The sequence below is a fragment of the Sphaeramia orbicularis genome, chromosome 11, assembly GCF_902148855.1.
Source record: "Sphaeramia orbicularis chromosome 11, fSphaOr1.1, whole genome shotgun sequence".
Classification (NCBI taxonomy): domain Eukaryota; kingdom Metazoa; phylum Chordata; class Actinopteri; order Kurtiformes; family Apogonidae; genus Sphaeramia; species Sphaeramia orbicularis.
In genome coordinates, this window is record NC_043967.1 from 52,617,002 (window position 1) to 52,642,952 (window position 25,951).

Genomic DNA, 25,951 nt, shown 5'->3' on the forward strand with positions numbered 1-25,951 from the left:
ACTTTCACTTTAGTTTGTGTTCGATGAAGTTGTAAGGACTTAACTTTCTCCTCATCATCATCTTCACTCTTCACAGGGACAGAAGTGGATGGGAACTTGGTGATATTAGCTTCCTGGCTGGTCCACAGTTCCTCTTTAATATGTGGGGGCTCTGGTTCTGGTTCCTCCTGGTCCACAATGGGATTCCACTCCTGCTGCTCAGGAGAAACGTCTTCTTTAACCATTGACAGCTGCTGGACATCTGTAGGATACAAGGAAATACAGTTAGTCTTTTCAATTACAGTTAGATTTTGGTGATAATACCACAGTGGTGAACCGTGAGCACTTCTGCCAGGCCTTCACCCTTGGCAATCATCAAGAAAAGACGTCTTCATTGCCAAAAGAACAAAACAAAACAAAAGCATGATGAATTTAAAGTGCTCAACAGCTGTAACCCTCTAATTAACAATAATGGGGATGTCAACAACTCTCCACAACAAGCAACCTGTTCTACATAAATTTCACAAAAACTGGAGATCATTTAGGCTACAAATATAAATTGCATAAACATCCTCCGAGGCCAACATCATACGACTCTTACAGGGAGACCAAGGCTCATTTAATCACCATAGACAGCGCCATGAAATCACTGCGCATTACAAATGACACACACACTGACCAAGTCAAAAATTCATGAGCATCATTCAACCAAAATCCCATTTTAAATGCACAATACACCAAAGGTTACACAAGGCTGGTAACAGAAGCCCAAATAACTCTCCATCCAAAACAGTAATTACACACGGCACAATGACTATTTCATTAAATACCTATGTCAAATAAAAAAAAGTCACAAAAATATAGGATGCCCCAGCATAGTAATAATAATCAAGTGTGAATAATAATCAAGCTGTCTTATAACAAAGGCCTACCTTACTACATGAAAACAAAGTCCATCCGTTGATCTTTCTTCATGAAGTGGGCAATGGCAGTGTCATGAAGTTTATCTTTTGACTTGAGCTCCAAAAGAAGTCCTCTCTCTATTGACATCAGTGCCAAAGCTCCCAGGCAATCCTGTCCGGTACTGCTCCTGGTGTGTGTCTTGATGCGCTTCAGGGCTGAGAAAGACCGCTCAACAAAGGAGGTGGACACAGGTATGGTCAGTATCAGAGAGGTGAGGCGAAACAGCTGCTGCATGCTCTCAGTCAACTCTTTAACTGTCAGAAAGCGGTGCAGGTCTAACGGGCTCTTTGCCTCAAAGATTGACATGTTGTACATGACTGTCAGTTCAGTCTTGAGCCTGGGAAGGTCAAAGTGCAGGCCGTAGTTTGCAGCAAGGCTTTCAAACTCAGAGTTGGGGAAATTTTTTCTGTATGAGGCAAACTTCTTTGGGTCCAGTAAGGCAAGGAATAACAGCTTTTCATGATCCTTGAACCTGTTCCTCAGTTGAGTGAGAATATTGTTCAAAATTTCACTGTGCAGCTGCTGGTACGCTACGCGCACATCTCCAACCCTCCATGCCCTGTGCCTGCATGGATCCCCAACTTTGCGCACAGTGTCCTCATAGATGGAGTCAAAACTGGCCTTTTCTTTCTCTGTGGCGCTGCAAAAGTCATCAATGCTAGACAAACAAAACTGCATGTCATACTCATTATTCTGCAAGATCCTAAATAGCACGTTGGAGTAGGCAAACAATGAGTTGAACATGGCGAGTAGAAAGCAGAACTCGAAGCCTGACAGCAATGTCATGTATCCATCAGCACTGTGTACAGTATCATCATCAAAATCACTGGGGTTGTCAAGAATGAATTCAAAGAGCTCCAAGAGTTCCTCTCTCCGCTCATACACAGCGCAAACCAAACATGATGAAAAGTTCCACTGTGTGGTGGTCACTCTTGGCAGTCTTTGCTGGCATATTTCATCGAGTAGTTTCATGCGTTTAGCTGATTTGGAGAAAAAGGCTGCTAAGTCATTTAGATGTGAGAAAAAAATTTTGCACTCTTTAATTTTAGAAGCACCTTGGGACATGACAAGGTTCAGAGAATGTGAACAACAGTGAACGAAGAGAGCTTGGGGTATTTTTTCCTTTATTTTAGCTTGCACTCCATTCAATCCAGAGGCCATGACAGTGGCTCCATCGTAACATTGGGCAATAACTTTATCGGTGCAGCCACAGTCCTCCAGAAACTCCAAAACCTGACCAGCTATGGCTTCTGCACACTTATCACCACTAACATCACTAAACTGGAAAAACCTCTCCTTCACGTCACCATCAGTGGTGTAACGCAGGACATATGACATCTGAGCGGTATTGTTTACATCAGTTGTCTCGTCAACCATAACAGAAACAAATGGTGTTTCCCTCACCTCCGCTTTCATGGCTTCAGTCATTACATCTGCCACCGCTTGAATCAGGTTATTCTGAATTTTGCTGGAAGTGCCAATGAACACAGTGGCCATATCCAGATGGCAGCGCAGAGGGCTATCATATTCTGCCAAAAACTCCAGTAACTCCAAGTAGTTCCCCTTGTTTTCAGAATCTTTACTCACATCATGTCCTCGAAAAGCCAGCTCTTGCTTTCCAAGAAATGTGACGACATTGATGAGACGCTTGAGGATCTCTCTGTTCTGCCTGACCTTGTTGTTGTGGGCTGCTGCATAATTACAGCGCTGCTCATCAAGGTGAAGATCAACACTACTGTCCCCGAAAGTTTTCAAACAGACTGTTGCTTGCAGGTGTGTTGCAGAATTTTGATGACGATGGGCTGACTTTGACAGATTTGTAAGGCTGATGAATCCACTGCTGACCCAGGTGGATGACTTATCACTTGTAAAAAGCAAACAACTCCAACAGAACAGTCTGTTTGTTTTCTTACAGCCCGTCATCCAAGGATAGCGCTGATAATTTTCAGTCTTGAAATGCCTTTCCACTTTATCTACTTTTTCCTTCAAGTCCAGTTCTGGAGTTGGCCTTCCGTTTTTTATTATTTGAAGTTTTTCTGTGAACGTTCGGCTTGAAAAGGTGACGCTAGTAAAGTAGCCACAACATCACTATCGTTTTCAGCCATTTCCATTTTTTCTTCAGTTCGACAAAGTCCCTCCTCATACTCTGCTCTCGTGGTGTGGATCTTCATACGTATTTGAACCTGATGTTTATGTGTGAAGTGATTCTGACAAACTAAATAGCTCAAAGGTTTCTCTCCAGTGTGGATTCTCTTGTGGCGTTTTAAATTTGACTTCTGGCAGTATGTCTTCGAGCATACAGAGCAGTGGTACAGTTTTTTTTTCACATCCCGCATCACTTGGCATCAAGTCAGTATTGTTCATCATGTCTCTGGGTGAATTGGTTTCCTGTGTCGTGTTTTTATTCTGAGAAAATGTTGCTTCATATTCAGAAGAACCAACCAGTTTCTGTCCTGTGTGAGTGTCCATGTGTTCCTCCAGTAAACTCTTACTGTCAAGGGTTCTTCTCCTTACCCTCTCCATGTGGACCAGGTTAATGTCTGGATCTGATCCTCCACCGTCGTCCCCATCAGTTTCTGTTTCCATCTGTTCAATTGAGCTGTTTGTTGGCAGCTTTGACTCAGGTTTGTGGTTCAGGGTCTGGTCTTCATCACTGTCCTCGGTTTCCTCACAGTCTTCATTCTGCTCACCAATTTTTATTTGTAAATGTCTATATGGATGGAAGCTGCTGGCTGGTTCTGATCCTCCACAGTCCACTTTATTTGCTTCCACTTTGTTCTCCTCAGTTTGCGTTTGATTCAGCTGTGAAGACTTAACTTTCTCATCATCATCTTCACTCTTTACAGGGACAGAAGTGGATGGTAACTTGGTGATATTAATTTCCTGGCTGGTCCACAGTTCCTCTTGTTCCTCTTTAATGTGTGGGGGTTCTGGTACTGGTTCTTCCTGGTTCACAATAGAATTCCACTCCTGCTGCTCAGAAGAAACCTCTTCAACGACCAACAGCTGCTGGACATCTGTAGGATACAAGGAAAAACAGTTAGACTTTTCAGTTACTGTTAGATTTTGGTGATGATACTGTCAGTTCTATTGTAAGAGACTAAAAAAATGAAGTAAACTATCGGCCATTAAAAACCTAAACTTTCAGTACTGAACAGGAGTCAGTGAGAAAACAGTAGTGATAAAGAGTGTATTGATTCAACACATCATAATGATACACACTCCTAAAGCCTTAGGAAAAGTGTGATCTAGACCTGTATGTAGGAAAAGGTAATACATTTGTTAATGGAGCAATCAGTTTTCATTCATCAAATACATGTTACAGTTTAAATTTCAAATTATTTGTAAGAATAAACTATTAGTGTAGGAAATGAAAATATCCTATATTAACCTTTAAAAGCCCAAAAATCCAAAAGCATCTACCGATCAAAAATGATCAATACCTGTTGATCCACTAAACCTATCAATGCATGTAAACAACTGATGTAAAATACAGTTTGTCATCTTTTCATGGTCATCAGATATGACCCACTTGGACATTCAGAGGCTTTGTAGTGAACGTGGAAAAACCGTCATCTACTACAACATTGATTCACCAGTAAATCCCATGGAGTTTGATAAGTGACAGCGGATGGACACACTTGTTTTTGTTCGGTTAATTTTATTAATTGTGTTCACTTGTTACCTACTTTTCTTCAGTTTTCTCTGCTTTGATAAAATAACCTGTAAATTTACTCTGAGTTTTACTGACATCTACATGAGCACTAAATGAAAAACCACAGGAAAACCTCAACAATTGTCCCTGTGCCCAAAATTAAATGTTTAAAGTCACTAAATGACTATAGACCTGTGGCACTGACATCTCTGGTTATGAAGTCTGTTGAAAAAAATATTGTACTTTTGAACACTGTTCAGGACAAATTGGATCCACACCAGTTTGCGTACAGGAGAGGTAGAGCTTTTCAAAATGCCATAGGCACCCTGTTGAACATGGTTTTATCTTAGTTAGAAGGTACAAGACCTTTGCAAGTCATTTTTTTATGGATTTCTCACCAGTTTTTAACTGCATTCAGCCACATATTTTAGCAGAAACTTACAGAGCCACACCACTGAACCAGGACTGATCTGTTGGCTGATGGATTTCCTGACAAAAGATCACAACATGTAAGCATCAATAATATCATGTCTGACATTCTTACTTCTTCCACTGGATCTCCACAGGGGTGTGTCATGTCCATAGGTGGAAATCCTTGGGGGGACATGTCCCCGCCAATAATACGGTAAAACCATAATGAGTGAAAGACAGTAAGTCATTTATCACAACTGTTCAACAAGCACACGCTTGTAATAGGAACAGCAACATTTGTCCTGCCTTTACCCAATTTCACTGCATTTTATCAGTTAATGATTGGTAACAACCTCATGTGATTCAACAGAAACAACACACCATAAAGGTCACTTGATCATTTAGACTACTGTTCATCAGTGACAATCAGGGATGATATGAGCCTCCTGGCTTACTAGTAACTCAACCTACTTGCAACTCAACCTACAAGGGAGTGGGTGGATGCAGTTAAATTTAATGCTTTGGACAGATTTAGGATAAAGACATTGTTATTACTTTTAATATCATTATTTAAAACATCTTAACACTGAAAAGCAAATTTCAAAGAAGAGTAAGAGAGAATGACAGACAGCACAGTAAAACAGAGCATTTTTTTTCTTTGGCTAAACTAGAGTCAAATGTGTTCAAACCTGTTTTGTGTATCAGGACTGTCGGATTCCAAACACAGTCCAGTATTTGTCTTTGTCTCTGGTTTTCTTCTTTAGTTCGACAAAGTTCCTCCTCGTACTCTGCTATGGTTCTTTCAAACAACCCAAATATCTCTTCAGCGGCTGCAGTTAGTCTCTGCTCCACCAACGGTCTCAGAATCTGCACTTTTTGGGACATTATTCACTTTTTCTTCACACAGTCTCCGACAGAAACACAGTTTATCTCCATCGCATACTGGCAGGTCTGTTAGCAGTTAGCGAGCTAAGCTAACTTTAGCAACAGTGAGCTAATAAGAGATAAATCGGAAGTAAAACCGACACGGAATGTAAACAGAACAATTTCCAGTAAGTCGATTTCGTCTGGATAGAGGGGTTCTCCGGGTTCAGCTGGACTTAAACAAACAATATACAAGAGAAAACGGAGGACTTTCAAGAGAAATTAATCATGTGAAGTTAGAGACGCATTATCGCTTCCGGGAACAGAGTGTATTCGTGACGTCATGGCCACGCCTACGAAATAAAAGACTACAGATAATCAGAAGGAAAAGAAAACTAGTCATTCTTTAAAATATAGCATTTTTGAGTTGACGTTTTCTGTTAGCTCCATTGTCAGAGTAACAATAATGTATGAGACCACCACCCAATGTGAAATTTATGTCACAGCTGGTCTAGATTATTAACACAGATATTTACCAAAATTGTTGTTACTGTTTCTGTAATGGTTAATACATGAACTTCCTAATTCCTGTTGAAAAAGGTAAAATGTCAAAAGTTCACTGCAAATGAAAGAGTCCACTTTAAAGCACTTCTTGATGCTGGATGGGCTCAAATAAGAAAAGGTGGTCTGATAAATTTGTTAAGAACTGGATTTGTACCAAACCACTAATCCACAAAAACAAACAGCTGGTATTATTGGCAGAAGCTGATGCTGGTAGTAGATAAACAACAAACTGTAAAATAAGAGCTCAAAAGTAAAAAAAAAAATTGAAGGCATTCAAATTTTTTACAACTAGTTTTATGTAACTGACAATGATTTTGCTAATTGGTGAAAAATATCTACTTTTACCTCAATCAGATGCATTAATTCCTAATCTGAAATCTGAACTTCTCCCACCCATCAGGATGTTACAGACAAGTCAATATATATCCATTTGCAGCACATCAATCAGTGTATTAATTCTAAAAATTCTAAATAATCAGCATTCAGATGGTTCCAACACCTGACAGAATTATTTGGTTCAGTTCAAAGTGATAAAAAGCTAAAATCTGGACGTCCCCAGTGTATCCAGATTGGAGAACACATTTGTGATCTTTATTGTCCTAAAAGTTCAGTCTAACATTAACAGATTGAGATTCATTTGTACGTGTGGTGCAACATCTTCTGTTCTGTTCTCTATCATGTCTGATACAAGCTGATGAAGAAATTTTTTTTAGAATGTTTCTAAAATCCATTTCCTGTTATTTTGACAAAATTCTGATTTCAAGTTTTTGATTCAGCCTGATTTGTAGTGTGAATAGAATTTTTTTCCTTCAGTAGCAGACGAAAAGTTCTGTTTTGCTGTCGTGTGTCCAGTTCCACATTTACTGATTTATTACAGAGTCTGATGTTATAGATTTATGTTATGGATTTACTACTTTGATTTACATGTTATTTTCAACAAATATGTTTCTCATAAAACCAAAGACTAATGTCAGACATGCATAATGTGATTTCTAGAAAAGAACTGAGGGACATGGTGGAAACTATCAGCAAACATTCTTATTGTGTTGGCTTTAACCTCTTTCACCTCTAGTTCTAAGCTGATGTGATAATTTGGATCCTGTTAGTCTAACTTTTCAACTGCTGATTTCAGAAAAAAATAAATCAATCTTTTCTTCTAATTACAAAGAGAAGAGAACATACAAAGGGAATATTTACATTAATTTAATAAAAAAAAAAGCAACCAATTAGAAAATAATACAAAACATAGAAAATATGAAGAAAAAAATTGTTCAAATTATTTGAACATATTTTCCTCTATAATGCTTCTGTATCAGTTTTCTTCATGGTCTTTAGTCTCTGTTGGTCTAATTCCTGTGAATGTATCATTCAGTCCATTCTCTTGCGTGGATCTTCATATGTGTCTGAAGATGATGTTTCTGTTTGAAGCATTTCTGACAGACTACACAGCTGAAAGGTCTCTCTCCTGTGTGGGCTTTCATGTGTCTCTTGAAGTTACTCCTGTCTCTAAAACATTTGTGACACAGTGAACAACTGTATGGTTTTTCTCCTGTGTGGGATGTCATGTGACTACATAAACTTGACTTCTGTTTGAATCTGCTTCCACAAACTGAACAACAAAATGGCTTCTCTCCAGTGTGGATTCTCATGTGCATTTCAAAATACGACTTCTGGCAGAATGTTTTTGAGCACACAGAGCAATAGTAAAGGTTCTTTTCCCATCCCACATCACTTTGAGTAAAGTCAGTATTCGTAATCATGTCTCTGGGTGAGTTTGTTTCCTGTGTTGTATTTTTTTTCGGCAAAAATGTTTCATATTCAGAAGAACCAACCAGTTTCTGTCCTGTTTGAGTGTCCATGTGTTCCTCCAGAAAACTCTTACTGTCAAAGGTTCTTCCCTTTACATTCTCCATATGAACCAGGATAATGTCTGGCTCTGATCCTCCACCATTGTCTCCATCAGTTTCTGTTTCCCTCTGTTTAGTTGAGCTGTTTGTTGGAAGCTTTGACTCAGGTTTGTGGTTCAGGGTCTGGTCTTCATCGCTGTCCTCGGTTTCCTCGGAGTCTTCATTCTGCTCATCCATTTTTGTTTGTAAATGTCTATGTGGATGGAAGCTGCTGGCTGGTTCTGATCCTCCACAATCTATTTTATTTGCTTCCTCTTTGTTCTCCACAGTGTGTCTTTGACTAAGCTGTGAGGACTTAACTTTCTTCTCATCATCATCTTTACTCTTCACAGGGACAGGAGTGGATGGGAACTTGGTGATATTAGCTTCCTGGCTGGTCCACAGTTCCTCCTGTTCCTCTTTAATGTGTGGGGGCTCTGGTGCTGGTTCCTTCTGGTCCACAATGGAATTCCACTCCTGCTGCTCAGAACAAACCTCTTCAACCACCAACAGCTGCTGGACGTCTGTAGGATACAAGGAAATACAGTTAGACTTTTCAGTTACAGTCAGATTTTGGTGATGATACTGTCAGTTCTATTGGAAGAGTTTAAACAGCTCTGACAGGAAGAATCCCCCCCCCCCCGGAGATAAGAAATATTTTTTGAAGTATCAGCCTAGAAAAACCTAAGGCTTTTGTAATGAACAGAAATCGGTGACAAAAGAGTAGTGATAAAGATAAATGTATTGATTAGATAAATCATGACACACGTCAGAAAACTGTGTTTTAGACCTGTATGTAGGAGGAGGTCATATTTTTGTAAAGAGATCAAACAAACATCAGATTTCATTTATTAAATAAATGTGACATTTAACATTTCAAAATAATTGTAATACTTGGAAATGAAAATATCCTGTATTAGCCATTCAAAGCCTGAACATCCACAAGCATATGCTGATCTAAAGTGTCTAATAGCTGTTCACCGACTAATGCTATCATTACAGGTAAATAACTGATGTAAAATGCAGTTTATCACCTTATCACGTTCATCAGATATGACCCATTTGGTCATTCAAAGGCTCTGTAGTGAACGTAAAAAGACTGTCATCTTCTACAACACTGAGTCACCAGTAAAACCCATGGAGTTTGATAAATGACAGTGGATGGAGACACTTGCTTTAAGTTAAGTTAATGATAGGTTTTCCTGCAAAAAAGTCTCATTTTCTCCAGTTTTCTCTGCTTTGATAAAATAACCTTTGAATTTACTCTGGGTTTTATGCACATCTACATGAGCAGTGAAATGAACAAAGAAATATATCAGATTTTCACTGAAGAATAAAAAACGCAGGGGATAATACTAATTAATGGTAATAAATCACTTTAAAAAGTCCAATCCGGAGAAAAAACATTATTTGGCAGTCATCACAAAAATAGTGGTAGGTATGTGAAGCTTAAATGACTAAAATGTATATATGTTGTTTCATTTCCATTAAGACCTTTGGCTAAACTGGAGATAAATGTGTTCAAACCTGTTTTGTGTAACAGGACTCCTGGATTCCAAACAGAGTCCAGTATTTGTCTTTGTCTCTGGTTTTCTTCTTTAGTTCGACAAAGTTCCTCCTCGTACTCTGCTATGGTTCTTTCAAACAGCCCAAATATCTCTTCAGCAGCTGCACTTAGTCTCTTCTCCACCAGTGATCTCAGAATCTGCACTTTTTGGCCCATTTTTCCACCTTTTCTTCCCAAAAACTCCTTCAGAAACAGTTCGTCTTCATCACACACTGACAGGTCTGTTAGCAGCTAGCGAGCTAAGCTAACTTTAGCATCACTGAGCGAAAAATCGATAAATCAGTAGTAAAACAGACACAGAATGTGAACAAAACAAAGTTTAGTCAGTTGTTTTCATCCGGATACAGAGGTTCAACTGGTTTGGTTGAAAAATAAAGCCGAAAACAGAGGACTTTCATCGGATATAAAACATGTAAAGTTAGAGAGGCTTTAGCGGTTTCGGGGTCAGAGTGCATTCGTGACGTCATGAAAGCTCCTACAAAATAAAAGACTACAGATGATCAGGAGGAACCAGAAAACGATTTTTTTTTTAATGTAGCAGTAGTGAATTAACATTTTTTGTTAGCTCTATTGTCAGAGTAACATTAATGTATTAGACCACCACCCAATGTGAAGTTGAAACCACAGCTGCTGTAGATGATTAACATTCCTGTTGAAAATGGTAAAACTTCCAAAGCTCATAGAAAATCAAAGAGTCTGCTTTAAAACACTTCATGATAGTGGATGAACTCAAATATGGAAAGATGGTCTGACACATTTGTTAAGCACTGGAGTTGTACAAACTAATCCACACAAACAAACTCCTGGTATTATTGGCAGAAGCTGGTGCTGGTAGTAGATAAACAACAGACAGTAAAATAAGAGCTCAAAAGCTAAAAATTGCAAGCATCAGAATTTTTTACAATTAGTTTGATGTCACTGACAAACAATGATTTTGCTAATTGGTGAAAAATATCTGGTTTTACCTCAATCAGATGCACAAATTCCAAATCTGAACTTCTTCAGCCCATCAGGATGTTAAAGACAAGTCAGTATATACAGCCAAATACTTGGTTCAGTCCAAAATGATACAAAGCTGAAATCTGGACTTTTCACTGTATCTAGATTGGAGAACACATTTGTAATCTGTGTTCTCCTCAAAGTTCAGATTCTAGAATTAACAGGCTGAGACTCATCGGTACATGTGGTGAAACATGTTCTGTTCTGCTGTCTATGATGTCTGATACAAGCAGATGAACAGATGAACTGTGGAATATCTCTCAAATCCATTTCCTCCACTCACATCTTGACTTTTTCCATGTTTGGGTGAAGTAAGTGATGGTAAATGATTTCACTCAGATTTTCTAGAGGTAAAATATTTAAAACAATTATAATACTGAAAAAATTTCAACATTACGTAAAATTAAAGTCTGCATTTTGTACATGTAGATGACAATGTAGACAAAATTAGCTCTAAAGATGAAATACAAATATTTATTTTAATATGAAATTATATTAAGACATTAGTCATTGTTTTATAGCCCCACCCGCTATTACTATTGAAACACCTGAATTCAGTATGTCCCAATACCTTTGTCTGAATAGTGTAACTCAACATCCTGATGTGATTCTGACAAATTCTGATTTCAGGTTTTTGATTGAGCCTGAATTAGTCGAGACTGGAACAGTTTCTTTCTGTAGAAGACAAAAAGCTGTTTTTCATCCTGTGTTCAGTTCCACATTTACTGATTCATTACATTGAGTCTGATGTTCAGTTATGTAGATTTAGAAGTTATTTCTTTATTACTTTTACACATTACTTTCAACAATTATGCTTATTATAGAGTTATAAATGAATTTCAGATATGAATAATGTGATTTCAAGATAAGTTTGTGAGGACATGGTTGAAACTATCGACAAATGTTTTTATTGTGTTATTTTAACTTCTTTCACCTCCAGTTCTCAGCTGTTGTGATAATTTGGATCCTGTTAGCCAGACTCCTCAAATACTATCTCAGTAAAAAAAAAAAAAAAAAAAAGTCTTCCAATTACAAAAAGAAGAGAACAGACAAAGGATGCATTTACATTCATTCAATTAAAAAAATGGCACCATGGAAAAATAATTAAGAAAAATAAACGTGGGAAAAATATATCAGTTAAAATTATTTATGCAGATTTTCCTCAAAAATTTTACTGTATCATTATTCTTCATGTTCTTTAGTCTGTGTTGGTCTGATTCCTGTGAATGTGACATTCTGTCTATTCTCTCTGTTACGCTCTTGTCTAGGGGTACAAAAGGGCATAACATAAAATGACTCCCACTCGAATCCCACTCCCAAGGAAGACAGTGACAGGTGATGTTAAATTAAAGCCAAGCAGCAATTTATTTATTTTAGGGTGAGCAGTGGAAAAAATAACAAACAAAACCAACTCAAACACTCTATACTTCCCCTAGTCAAAATAAAGAAACCAAAATACACAGGTCTAACCTGGCCTCCTAACTCAAAACAGGAGAAAACGTGACGAAAATAAAATAGACTTCTCACCCTTAACAAGTGCTGCGGTGGCTATAAACTATTTACAATGTGATTAAATACAAATATCAAAATGCCAAAAAACTCTCTCACACAAATCATAACACAAAACTGGCGGCGTTGGTTGGGAGAAGGGCGAGGTCGAGGAGTGGGGCTGGGCTGTCATCATGCTGTTTTAAGGGTGGACACCGTCTTCCTCCACCAATTAGCGGTCAATGCACTCCAGGCTGGCCAATCCACAAGACGCACGTTCCTCCAATCGGTGACAGCCACCTGGACTTCAGCACACACATATACACCACTGGCCCTCTACAGGCCAGTGTGGGATAACATAATAAACCACAGATATACATATACGACCTCAGGGTCGTAACACTCTAGAATGGACCCTTACATGTGAATGAAGATGATGTTTATGTGTGAAGCGTTTCTGACAAACTACACAGCTAAAAGGTTTCTCTCCTGTGTGGACTCTCATGTGATTGTTCAAACTTGTCCTCTGAGTAAAGCTTCTACTACATTCTGAACAGCTGAATGGTTTCTCTCCTGTGTGGATTCTCATGTGTCTCCTGACCTCACTTCGGTCTCTAAAACGTTTGTGACACAGTGAACAGCTGAATGGTTTCTCATCAGTGTGGATTCTCATGTGTCTCCTGACCTGACTTCTGCTTCCAAAACACTTTTGACACAGTGAACATCTGAATGGTTTTTCTCCTGTGTGGGACTTCATGTGACTGCGTAAACAAGACTTCTGTTTGAATCTGATTCCACAAACTGAACAACAAAATGGCTTCTCTCCAGTGTGGATTCTCATGTGGATTTCAAAATACAACTTCTGGCAGAATGTTTTCGAGCATACAGAGCACCGGTATACCTTCTTTTCACATCCCACAACACTTGGAGTCGTATTATTCATCATCATGTCTCTGGGTGAGTTGGTTTCCTGGGCTGTGTTTTTCTTCTGAGAAAATGTTGCTTCACATTCAGAAGAACCAACCAGTTTCTGTCCTGTGTGAGTGTCCATGTGTTCCTCCAGTAAACTCTTACTGTCAAAGGTTCTTCCCTTTACACTCTCCATGTGGACCAGGTTAATGTCTGGCTCTGATCCTCCACTGTCGTCTCCATCAGTTTCTGTTTCCCTCTGTTTAGTTGAGCTGTTTGTTGGAAGCTTTGACTCAGGTTTGTGGTTCAGGGTCTGGTCTTCATCGCTGTCCTCGGTTTCCTCAGAGTCTTTATTCTGCTCACCAGTTTTTGTTTGTAAATGTCTATGTGGATGGAAGCTGCTGGCTGGTTCTGATCCTCCACAGTCCACTTTATTTGCTTCTTCTTTGTTCTCCTCAGTTTGTCTTTGATTAAGCTGTGAGGACTTAACTTTCTCATTATCATTTTCTCTCTTCACAGGGACAGGAGTGGATGGGAACTTGGTGATATTAGCTTCCTGGCTGGTCCACAGTTCCTCCTGTTCCTCTTTAATGTGCGGGGGTTCTGGTACTGGTTCCTTCTGGTCCACAATGTAATTCCACTCCTGCTGCTCAGAACAAACCTCTTCAACCACCAACAGCTGCTGGACGTCTGTAGGATACAAGGAAATACAGTTAGACTTTTCAGTTACAGTCAGATTTTGGTGATAATACTGTCAATTCTATTGGAAGAGTTTAAACAGCTCTGACAGGAAGAAACCACCACCCCCCCACCCCCCGAGATAATAATTATTTTTGACCTTGAAGTAACAGCCTAGAAAAACCTAAGTCTTGTATAATGAACAGAAATCGGTGACAAAAGAGTCGTGATAAAGATAAATGTATTGATTAGATAAATATTGATACACCTCAGAAAACTGTGTTTTAGACCTGTATGTAGGAGGAGGTCATATTTTTGTAAAGAGATCAAACATCAGACTTCATTTATAAAATAAATGTGACATTTAACATTTCAAAATATTTGAAATACTTGGAAATAAAAATATCCTATATTAACCATTCAAAGCCTGAACATCCACAAGCATATGCTGATCTAAAGTGTCTAATAGCTGTTCACCGACTAATGCTATCATTACAGGTAAATAACTGATGTAAAATGCAGTTTATCACCTTTTCACATTCATCAGATATGACCCATTTGGTCATTCAAAGGCTCTGTAGTGAACATAAAAAGACTGTCATCTTCTACAACACTGAGTCACCAGTAAAACCCATGGAGTTTGATAAATGACAGTGGATGGAGACACTTGCTTTAAGTTAAGTTAATGATAGGTTGTCCTGCAAAAAAGTCTCATTTTCTCCAGTTTTCTCTGCTTTGATAAAATAACCTTTGAATTTACTCTGGCTTTGATGCATATCTAAATGAGCAGTAACTTCAACAAAGAAATATATCAGATTTTCACAGAAAAATCAAAAAAGCAGGGGAAAATATTAATACATTTTTAATAAATCACTTAAAAAAAAGTCAAATCCAGAGAAACAACATTATTTGGCAGTCATCACAAAAATAGTGGTAGGTATGTGAAGCTTAAATAATTGAAAAGTATGCCGTTTATTTTCCATTAAGACCTTTAGCTATGCTAGAGATAAATGTGTTCAAACCTGTTTTGTGTAACAGGACTCTTGGATTCCAAACACAGTCCAGTATTTGTCTTTGTCTCTGGTTTTCTTCTTTAGTTTGACAAAGTTCCTCCTCGTACTCTGCTATGGTTCTTTCAAACAGCCCAAATATCTCTTCAGCAGCTGCACTTAGTCTCTTCTCCACCAGTGATCTCAGAACCTGCACTTTTTGGCACATTTTTCCACCTTTCCTTCCAAAAACTCCTTCAGAAACAGTTCGTCTTCATCACACACTGACAGGTCTGTTAGCAGCTAGCGAGCTAAGCTAACTTTAGCAACACTGAGCGAAAAATCAATAAATCAGTTGTAAAACAGACACAGAATGTGAATAGAACAAAGTTCAGTCAGTTGGTTTCATCCGGATACAGAGGTTCTACTGGTTTGGCTGAAAAATAAAGCAGAAAACGGAGGACTTTCATTGGATATAAACCATGTAAAATTAGAGGCTTCAACGCTTTGGGGTCAGAGTGCATTCGTGACGTCATGAAAGCTCCTACAAAATAAAAGACTACAGATGATCAGGAGGAACCAGAAAAGGAATTTTTAAAAAAAATGTAGCAGTATTGAATTAACATTTTTTGTTAGCTCCGTTGTCAGAGTAACATTAATATATTAGACCACCACCCAATGTGAAGTTTATGCCACAGTTGCCGAAGATTGTAAACATTCCTGTTGAAAATGGTAAAACTTCCAAAGCTCATAGAAAATCAAAGAGTCTGCTTTAAAAAAAACTTCATGATGGTGGATGAACTCAAATAGGGAAAGATGGTCTGATACATTTGTTAAGCACTGGATTTGTACAAACTAATCCACACAAAAAAAACTAATGGTATTATTGACAGAAGCTGGTGCTGACAGTAGATAAATATCAGACAGTAAAATAAGAGCTCAAAAGCTAAAAATTGCAAGCATCAAAATACTTTACAATTAGTTTGATGTCACTGACAAACAATGATTTTGCTAATCGGTGTAAAATATCTGGATTTACCTCGGTCAGATGCACAAATTCTAAATCTGAACTTCTTCAGCCCATCATGATGTTAAAGACAAGTCAGTACATATAGCCAAACATTGAGTTCAGTCCAAAATGATACAACGCTGAAATCTGGACTTTCCATTTCATCAAGATTGGAGAACACATTTGTGATCTGTGTTCTCCTCAAAGTTCAGACTCTAAAATTAACAGACTGAGACTCATTGGTACATGTGGTGAAACATGTTCTGTTCTGCTGTCTATGATGTTTGATACAAGCAGATGAACAGATGAAGTGTGGAATATCTCTCAAATCCATTTCCTCCACTCACATCTTGATTTTTTCCTTGTTTGGGTGAAGTAAGTGATGGTAAATAATTTCACTCAGATTTTCTAGAGGTAAAACATTTAAAACAATTATAATACCAAAAAATTTCAACATTATAGCAAATTAAATAAACGCAAAGTCTGCATTTTGTACATGTAGATGACAATGTAGACAAAATTAGCTCTAAAGATGAAATCCAAATATTTACTTTAATATGAAATTACATTAAGACATTAGTCATCGTTTTATAGCCCTGCCCCCTATTACTATTGAAACACCTGAATTCAATGTGTGCCTATGCCTTTGTCTGAATAGTGTAACTCAACATCCTGATGTGATTCTGACAAATTCTGATTTCAGGTTTTGACTCAGCCTGATTTAGTCGAGAATGGAACTTTTTCTTTCCGTAGAAAACAAAAAGCTGTTTTTTGTCCTGTGTTCAGTTCCACATTTACTGATTCATTACACTGAGTCTGGTGTTCAGTTATGTAGATTTAGAAGTTATGTATTTATTACTTTGATTTACACATTACTTTCACCAATTATGTTTATTATAGAGTTAAAGATGGATTTCAGACATGAATAGTGTGATTTCTAGGTAAGTTTGTGAGGGACATGGTGGAAACTATTGACAAATGTTTTTGTGTTGCTTTAACCTCTTGTGCCTCTAGCTCTCAGCTGTTGTGATGATTGGGATCTTGTTTGTGTGAATATTCAACTGCTGATCTCAGTAAAAAAAAAAAAAAAGTCTTGTAATTACAAAAAGAAGAGAATAGATGAAGGATGTATTTAGATTCATTTAATTTAAAAAAAAAAAGTGGCACCATTGAAAAAATACTTAGGAAAAATAAACGTGGGGAAAAATAAATCAGTTAAAATGATTTATGCAGATTTTCCTCAAAAATTTTACCGTATCATTATTCTTCATATCTTTAGTCTCTGTTGGTCTGATTCCTGTGAATGTGACATTCTGTCTATTCTCTCGCATGGATCTTTATGTGTGAATGAAGATGATGTTTATGTGTGAAGTGTTTCTGACAAACTACACAGCTAAAAGGTTTCTCTCCTGTGTGGAGCCTCATGTGATTCTTCAAACCTGTCCTCTGAGTAAATCTTTGACTGCATTCTGAACAGCTATAAGGTCTCTCTCCTGTGTGGAATCTCATGTGTCTCTTGAGGTTACTCCTGTCTCTAAAACATTTGTGACACAGTGAACATCTGAATGGTTTTTCTCCTGTGTGGGACTTCATGTGACTGTGTAAAATTGACTTGTGGGTGAATTTGATTCCACAAACTGAACAACAAAAGGGCTTCTCTCCAGTGTGGATTCTCATGTGGATTTTTAAATACCACTTCTTGCAGAATGTTTTCGAGCACACAGAGCAGTGGTACAGTTTTTTTTCACATCCTAGACCATTTAGCATCAAGTCAGTATTCATCATGTCTCTGGGTGAATTTGTTTCCTGTGTCATGTTTTTCTTCTGAGAAAATGTTGCTTCACATTCAGAAGAACCAACCAGTTTCTGTCCTGTGTGAGTGTCCATGTGTTCCTCCAGTAAACTCTTACTGTCAAAGGTTCTTCCCTTTACACTCTCCATGTGGACCAGGTTAATATCTGGCTCTGATCCTCCACCGTCGTCTCCATCAGTTTCTGTTTCCCTTTGTTCAGTTGAGCTGTTTGTTGGAAGCTTTGACTCATGTTTGTGGTTCAGGGTCTGGTCTTCATCGCTGTCCTCGGTTTCCTCACAGTCTTCATTCTGCTCATTGGTTTTTGTTTGTAAATGTCTATGTGGAAGGAAGCTGCTGACTGGTTCTGATCCTCCACAGTCTACTTCATTTGCTTTTTTGTTCTCCTCAGTTTGTCTTTGATTAAGCTGTGAGGACTTAACTTTCTCCTCAGCATCATCTTCACACTTCATGGGGACAGGAATGGATGGGAACTTGGTGATATTCACTTCCTGGCTGGTCCACAGTTCCTCCTGTTCCTCTTTAATGTGTGGGGGTTCTGGTTCTGGTTCCTTCTGGTCCACAATGGGATTCCACTCCTGCTGCTCAGGAGGAACCTCTTCTTTAACCACTGACAGCTGCTGGACGTCTGTAGATACAAGGAAATACAGTTAGACTTTTCAGTTACAGTCAGATTTTGGTGATAACACTGTCAGTTCTATTGGAAGAGTTGAAACAACACCACCCCCAAGATAATACATATTTTCTGACCTTGAAGTATCAGCCCATAAAAAACTAAGTCTTTTGTAATGAACAGAAATCTGTGACAAAAGAGTAGTGATAAAGATAAATGTACTGATTAAAAGCCTGAACATCCACAAGCATATGCTGATCTAAAATGTCTAATAGCTGTTCATTGACTAATGCTATCAGTACATGTAAATAATTGATGTAAAATGCAGTTTATCACCTTTTCACGTTCATCAGATATGACCCATTTGGTCATTCAAAGGCTCTGTAGTGAACATAAAAAGACTGTCATCTTCTACAACATTGAGTCACCAGTAAAACCCATGGAGTTTGATAAATGACAGTGGATGGAGACACTTGTTTTAAGTTAAGTTAATGATAGGTTTTCCTGCAAAAAAGTCTCATTTTCTCCAGATTTCTCACATTTGACAAAATAACCTTTGAATTTACTCTGGCTTTGATACATATCTAAAGGAGCAGTAACTTCAACAGAGAAACATATCAGATTTTCACTGAAAAATCAAAAACGCAGCGGATAATACTAACAAATGGTAATAAATCACTTAAAAAAAAGTCAAATCCAGAGAAAAAACATTATTTGGCAGTCATCACGAAAATAGTGGTAGGTATGTGAAGCTTAAATACCTAAAATGTATATATACTGCTTCATTTCCATTAAGACCTTTGGCGAAACTAGAAACAAATGTGTCCAAACCTGTTTTGTATATCAGGACTCTCGGATTCCAAACACAGTCCAGTATTTGTCTTTGTCTCTGGTTTTCTTCTTTAGTTCGACAAAGTTCCTCCTCGTACTCTGCTATGGTTCTTTCAAACAGCCCAAATATCTCTCCAGCAGCTGCACTTAGTCTCTGCTCCACCAGTGATCTCAGAATCTGCACTTTTTGGCCCATTTTTCCAACTTTTCTTCCCAAAAACTCCTTCAGAAACAGTTCGTCTTCATCACACACTGACAGGTCTGTTAGCAGCTAGCGAGCTAAGCTAACTTTAGCATCACTAAGCTAATAACAGATAAATCAGCAGTAAAACAGACACAGAATGTGAACAGAACAAAGTTTAGTCAGTCGGTTTCATCCGGATACAGAGGTTCTACTGGTTTGGCTGAAAATAAAGCAGAAAACGGAGGACTTTCATTAGACATAAACCATGTAAAGTTAGAGAGGCTTTAGCGGTTTCAGGGTCAGAGTGCATTCGTGACGTCATGAAAGCTCCTACAAAATAAAAGACTACAGATGATCAGGAGAAACCAGAAAAGGAATTTTAAAAAAAAATGTAGCAGTGTTGAATTAACATTTTTTGTTAGCTCCATTGTCAGAGTAACATTAACGTATTAGACCACCACCCAATGTGAAGTTTATACCACAGCTGCTGTACATTATTAACATTCCTGTTGAAAATGGTAAAACTTTAAAAGCTCATAGAAAATGAAAGACTGCTTTAAAAAACTTCATGATGGTGGATGAACTCAAATAGGGAAAGATGGTCTGATACATTTGTTACCTCTGCCAGGAAGTATTGTGATCACTTTGCTTTGTGTGTGTGCGTGTGTGTTTGTTTGTTAACAAGATAACTCAAAAAGTTATTGACGGATTTTCATGAAATTTTCAGGAAATGTTGATACTGGCACAAGATGATTCAATTTTGGTGGTGATGGGGGGGGGCAGCAGATCTCTCTTGGCGGTGGTCTGCTCTCTCCGAGTGCTTTTCTTGTTCAGCACTGGATTTGTCCAAACTAATTCACAAATCCACACAAAAGACAACTGGTATGATTGGCAGAAGCTGGTGCTGGTAGTAGATAAAAAACAGACAGTAAAACAAGAAAAGCACTCAGAGAGCATAGACCTCTGCCAAGACAGATCTGCCCCCCGATCACCACCAAAATTTAATAATCAAAATCATCAAAATAAGAGCTCAAAAGTCACAAATTGCAAGCGTCAAAATTTTTTTATGATTAGTTTGATGTCACTGACAAACAATGATTTTGCTAATTGGTGAAAAATATCTGGTTTTACCTCAGTCAGATGCACAAATTCTAAATCTGAACTTCTTCAGCCCATCAGGATGTTAAAGACAAGTCAGTATATATATCCAAATATTGGGTTCAGTCCGCACCCATACAAAGCTGAAATCTGAACTTTCCATTGTATCCACATTGGAGAACACATTTGTGATCTGTATTCTCTCCAAAGTTCAGACTCTAAAATTAACAGACTGAGACTCATTGGTACATGTGGTGAAACATGTTCTGTTCTGCTGTCTATGATGTCTGATACAAGCAGATGAACAGATGAAGTGTGGAATATCTCTCAAATCCATTTCCTCCACTCACATCTTGACTTTTTCCTTGTTTGGGTGAAGTGATGGAAAATGATTTCACTCAGATTTTTTAGAGGTCTAACATTTAAAACAATTATAATACCAAAAAAAAATGTCAACATGATGTCAAATTAAATAAAAGTATGCATTTTGTACATGTAGATGACAATGTCAACAAAATTAGCTCTAAAGATGAAATACAAACATTTATTTTAATATGAAATTAATGGTGTAACTCAACATCGTGATGTGATTCTGACAAATTCTGATTTCAGGTTTTTGATTGAACCTGATTTAGTCAAGATTTGAACTTTTTCTTTCTGTAGAAGACAAAAAGCTGTTTTTTCATCCTGTGTTCAGTTCCACATTTACTGATTCGTTACATTGAGTCTCATGTTCAGTTATGTAGATTTAGAAGTTATGTATTTATTACTTTGATTTACACATTACTTTCAACAATTATGTTTACTATAGAGTTTAAGACATGAATAGTGTGATTTCTAGGTAAGTTTGTGAGGGACATGGTGGAAACTATCGACAAATGTTTTTATTGTCTTGCTTTATCCTGTTTTACCTCTAGTTCTCACCTGATGTGATAAGTAGGATCCTGTTAGTCTGTCTCTTGAACTGCTGATCTCAGTTTTAAAAAGCAATCTTCTAATTTAAAAAAGAAAAGACGAAGGATGTATTTACATTTATTTAATTAAAAAAATGGCACCATTTAAAAAATAATTAAGAAAAATAAACGTGGGAAAAATAAATCAGTTGAAATGATTTTTGCTGATTTTCCTCACAAATTTTACTTTATCATTATTCTTCATGTTCTTTAATCTGTGTTGGTCTGATTCCTGTGAAAGTGAAATTCTGTCTGTTCTCTCGTGTGGATCCTCATATGTGTTTGAAGATGACATTTACGTGTGAAGCGTTTCTGACAAACTACACAGGTAAAAGGTCTCTCTCCTGTGTGGACTCTCATGTGATTCTTCAAAGCTGTCCTCCGAGTAAATCTTTTACTGCATTCTGAACAACTAAAAGGTCTCTCTCCTGTATGGAATCTCATGTGTCTCCTGACCTTACTCCTGTTTCCAAAACATTTGTGACACATTGAACATCTGAATGGTTTTTCTCCTGTGTGGGACATCATGTGACTGCGTAAAGCTGAGTTCTGTGTGAATCTGGTTCCACAAACTGAACAACAAAATGGCTTCTCTCCAGTGTGGATTCTCATGTGGACTTCTAACTTTGACTTCCAGCAGAATGTTTTTGAGCACACAGAGCAGTGGTATAGTTTATTTTTCCATTCCAAGTCACTTAGATTTAAGTTATTTTTTGTCATAATGTCTGTGGGTGAGTTGGTTTCCTGTGTCGTGTTTTTCTTCTGAGAACATGTTTCTTCACATTCAGAAGAACCAACCAGTTTCTGTCCTGTGTGAGTGTCCATGTGTTCCTCCAGTAAACTCTTACTCTCAAAGGTTCTTCCCTTTACACTCTCCATGTGGACCAGGTTAATATCTGGCTCTGATCCTCCACCATCGTCTCCATCAGTTTCTGTTTCCATCTGCTCATTTGAGCTGTTTGTTGGAAGCTTTGACTCATGTTTGTGGTTCAGGGTCTGGTCTTCATCGCTGTCTTCGGTTTCCTCACAGTCTTCATTCTGCTCATTAATTTTTATTTGTAAATGTCTATGTGGATGGAAGCTGCTGGATGGTTCTGATCCTCCACAGTCCACTTTATTTGCTTCCTTTTTGTTCTCCTCAGTTTGTAATTGATTAAATTGTGAGGACTTAACTTTCTCCCCATCATATTTACTGTTCACAGGGACAGGAGTGGATCGAAACTTTGTGATATTCACTTCCTGGCTGGTCCACAGTTCCTCCTGTTCCTCTTTAATGTGTGGGGGCTCTGGTTCTGGTTCCTCCTGGTCCACAATGGGATTCCACTCCTGCTGCTCAGGAAGAACTACTTCTTTTACCACTGACAGCTGCTGGACGTCTGTAAGATACAAGGAAATACAGTTTAACTTTTCAGTTACAGTTAGATTTTGGTGAAAATATTGTCAGTTCTATAGTAAAAGTTCAAACAGGTCTGAAAGTAAGAACCCCTCTCTGGGAGATAGTATTTTTTTGACCTTGAAGTAAATTATCAGCCGATCAAAACCTAAGTCTTTTGTAATGAACAGGAATCAGTGACAAAAGAGTAGGGCTAAAGATAAATGTAGTGATTAGATAAATCATGATACACACTCCTAAAACCTGAGAAAACCGCAGTGTAAAATGCAGTTAGTCATATTTTCACGGTCACCAGATATGACCCATCTGGATGTTCAGAGGTTCTGCAGAGAAAGTGGAAACACTGTCATCTTCTAGAACAGGGGTGACCAACCCTGGTCCTGAAGAGCCACTATCCTGCATGTTTTAGATGTTTCCCTCTTTCAGCACACCTGACGGTCGTTACCAGGCTTCTACAGAGCTTGATGATAAGCTTATCATTTGAATCAGGTGTGTTGGAAGAGGGACACATCTAAAACATGCAGGATAGTGGCTCTCCAGGGCCAGGGTTTGCAACCCCTGTTCTAGAACATTGAGTCATCAATAAAACCCATTTACTTTGATAAGTGACAGTGAATGGAAACACTTGTTTTAAGTTCAGTTGATATGTTTTCCTGAAAAAAAGTCTAATTTTCCCCAGCTTTCTCTGCTTTGATAAAATTACCTTTGAATTTACTCTGGGTTGTATGCACATCTACATGAGCAGTGAAATAAACAAAGAAATATATCAGATTTTCACTGATAAATCAAAAACGCACGGGATAATACTAATAAATGGTAATAAATCGCTTAAAAAAGGTCAAATCCAGAGAAAAAAACATTATTTGCCAGTCATCACGAAAATAGTTGTAGGTATGTGAAGCAATGTAAATATATGCTGTTTCATTTCCATTGAGACCTTTGGCTAAACTAGAGACAAATGTGTTCAAACCTGTTTTGTGTATCAAGACCCTCGGATTCCAAACACAGTCCAGTATTTGTCTGTGGTTTTCTTCTTTAGTTCGACAAAGTTCCTCCTCGTACTCTGCTATGGTTCTTTCAAACAGCCCAAATATCTCTTCAGCTGCTGCAGTTAGTCTCTGCTCCACCAGTGACCTCAGAACCTGTACTTTTTGGCACATTTTCTTCCCAAAAACTCCGTCAGAAACAGTTTGTCTCCATCACACACTGACAGGTATTTTAGCAGCTAGCGAGCTAAGCTAACTTTAGCGAAAAATAGATAAATCAGGAGTAAACAAAAACAAAGAATGTGAACAGAACAAAGTTCAGTCAGGTGGTTTAATCCGGATACAGAGGTTCCGTTGGTTCAGTTGGACGTAACCAAACACTGTAAAAGAGAAAACAGAGGACTTTCCTTAGAAATAAACAATGTAAAGTCAGAGACGCATCAGTGCTTCCGGAGGTCAGAGTGCATTCGTGACGTCATGAAAGCTCCTTCAAAATAAAAGACTACAGATGATCAGGAGGAACCAGAAAACTAGTCATTCTTTAAAATGTAGCAGTATTGAGTTGACATTTTCTTTTAGCTCCATTGTCAGAATAACATTGTGTTTGACCACCACCCAATATGAAGTTTATGCCACAGCTGCTGTAGATTATTAACATATCTGCTGAAAATGGTAAAACATCCAAAGCTCACAGAAAATGAAAGAATCTGCTTTAAAGCACTTCATGATGGTGGATGAACTCAAATAGGGAAAGGTGGTCTGATACAATTGTTAAGTACTGGATTTGTCCAAACTAAACCATAAATCCACAAGAACAAACTACTGGTATTACCGGCAGAAGCTGGTGGTGGTAGTAGATAAGTATCAGACAGTAAAACAAGAGCTCAAAAGTTAAAAATTGCAGGCATTCAGATTTTCTACAATTAGTTTGATGTAACTGACAAACAATGATTTTGCTACTTGGCGAAAAATATCTACTTTTACCTCAATCAAATGCATTAATCTGAAATCTGAACTTCTCCCACCCATCAGGATGTTACAGACAAGTCAATATATATCCATTTGCAGCATATCAAATCAGTGTATTAATTCTAAAAATTCTAAATAACCAGCATTGAGATGATTCCAACACCTGACAGAATTATTTGGTTCAGTTCAAAGTGATAAAAAGCTAAAATCTGGACTTTCCATTGTATCCAGATTGGAGAACACATTTGTGATCTTTATTTTCCTAAAAGTTGAGAGTCTAACATTAACAGACTGAGATTCATTTGTACATGTGGTGCAACATCTTCTGTTCTTTTCTCTATCATGTCTGATACAAGCAGATGAAGAGTTTGTTTCTAGAATGTTTCTAAAATTCATTTCCAACGACTGTGACAAAATTCTGATTTCAGGTTTTTGATTCAGCCTGATTTGTAGTGTGGATAGATTTTTTTCCTTCAGTAGCAGACAAAAAGTTCTGTTTTGTTGTCATATTTCCAGTTCCATATTCACTGATGTATTACATTGAGTCTGATGTTCAGTCATGTAGATTTATAAGTTATGTATTTATAACTTTGAGTTACATGTTATTTTCAACAAATATGTTTATCATAAAATCAAAGATTGATGTCAGACATACATAATATGATTTCTAGAAAAGAACTGAGGAATATGGTGGAAACCATCAGCAAACATTCTTATTGTGTTGGCTTTCACCTCTAGTTCTCAGCTGATGTGGTAATTTGGATCCTGTTAGTCTGACTCTTCAACTGCTGATCTCAGTAAAAATAATTCAATCTTTTCTTCTAATTACAAAGAAGAGAACCGACAAAGGGAATATTTACATTAATTTAATAAAAAAATAATAAAAATGCCACAATATAGAAAATAATTAAGAAAAATTAACATAGAAAATAAGACCAAAAAAATTAGTTAAAAATATTTACACAGACTTCCCTCTAAAACACTCCTGTATCATTATTCTTTATATTCTTTAGTCTCTGTAGGTCTAATTCCCATGGGTGACCAGGTGTCCCGCTTTGTGCAGGCCTGCACAGCATTATGACCATTTTCCATGTCCTGCAAATTGAGACGATGTCCTGCATTTGATTGGCTCTGGCTCTCCAAAGTGTAGGGC

General features: G+C 37.7%; 4 protein-coding genes across 11 annotated transcripts in view; 1 reads left to right on the forward strand and 3 right to left on the reverse strand.

The window, feature by feature from the left end:
• Positions 1 to 3,308, reverse strand: part of LOC115428071 (zinc finger MYM-type protein 1) — a 179,357-nt gene extending 176,049 nt beyond the window's left edge. For 7 of the 8 annotated variants that reach the window (XM_030146887.1, XM_030146891.1, XM_030146892.1 and 4 more), the window contains exon 1: positions 912 to 3,308. In XM_030146887.1, coding sequence (XP_030002747.1) covers positions 916 to 2,865 — 1,950 coding nt within the window. In that variant the 5' untranslated portion in view covers positions 2,866 to 3,308 and the 3' untranslated portion in view covers positions 912 to 915. Of the gene's footprint in view, positions 1 to 141; positions 242 to 911 lie in introns of those variants that run through there. The other variant, XM_030146888.1, reaches the window with a different exon arrangement.
• LOC115428086 (glutamic acid-rich protein-like) overlaps positions 1 to 25,951 on the forward strand; it is a 657,495-nt gene that overhangs the window by 487,779 nt on the left and 143,765 nt on the right. The window lies entirely within an intron of this gene.
• Positions 1 to 25,951, reverse strand: part of LOC115428064 (zinc finger protein 37-like) — a 161,745-nt gene that overhangs the window by 34,802 nt on the left and 100,992 nt on the right. The gene's annotated exons all lie outside the window — the stretch shown is intronic.
• Positions 11,190 to 25,951, reverse strand: part of LOC115428094 (zinc finger protein 569-like) — a 34,321-nt gene continuing 19,559 nt past the window's right edge. The window contains exons 4-5 of the mRNA XM_030146927.1: positions 21,124 to 21,266; positions 11,190 to 11,532 (exon numbers count right to left, since the gene is read on the reverse strand). The gene's annotated coding sequence lies outside the window, so the exon portion shown is untranslated. The remainder of the gene's footprint in view (positions 11,533 to 21,123; positions 21,267 to 25,951) is intronic.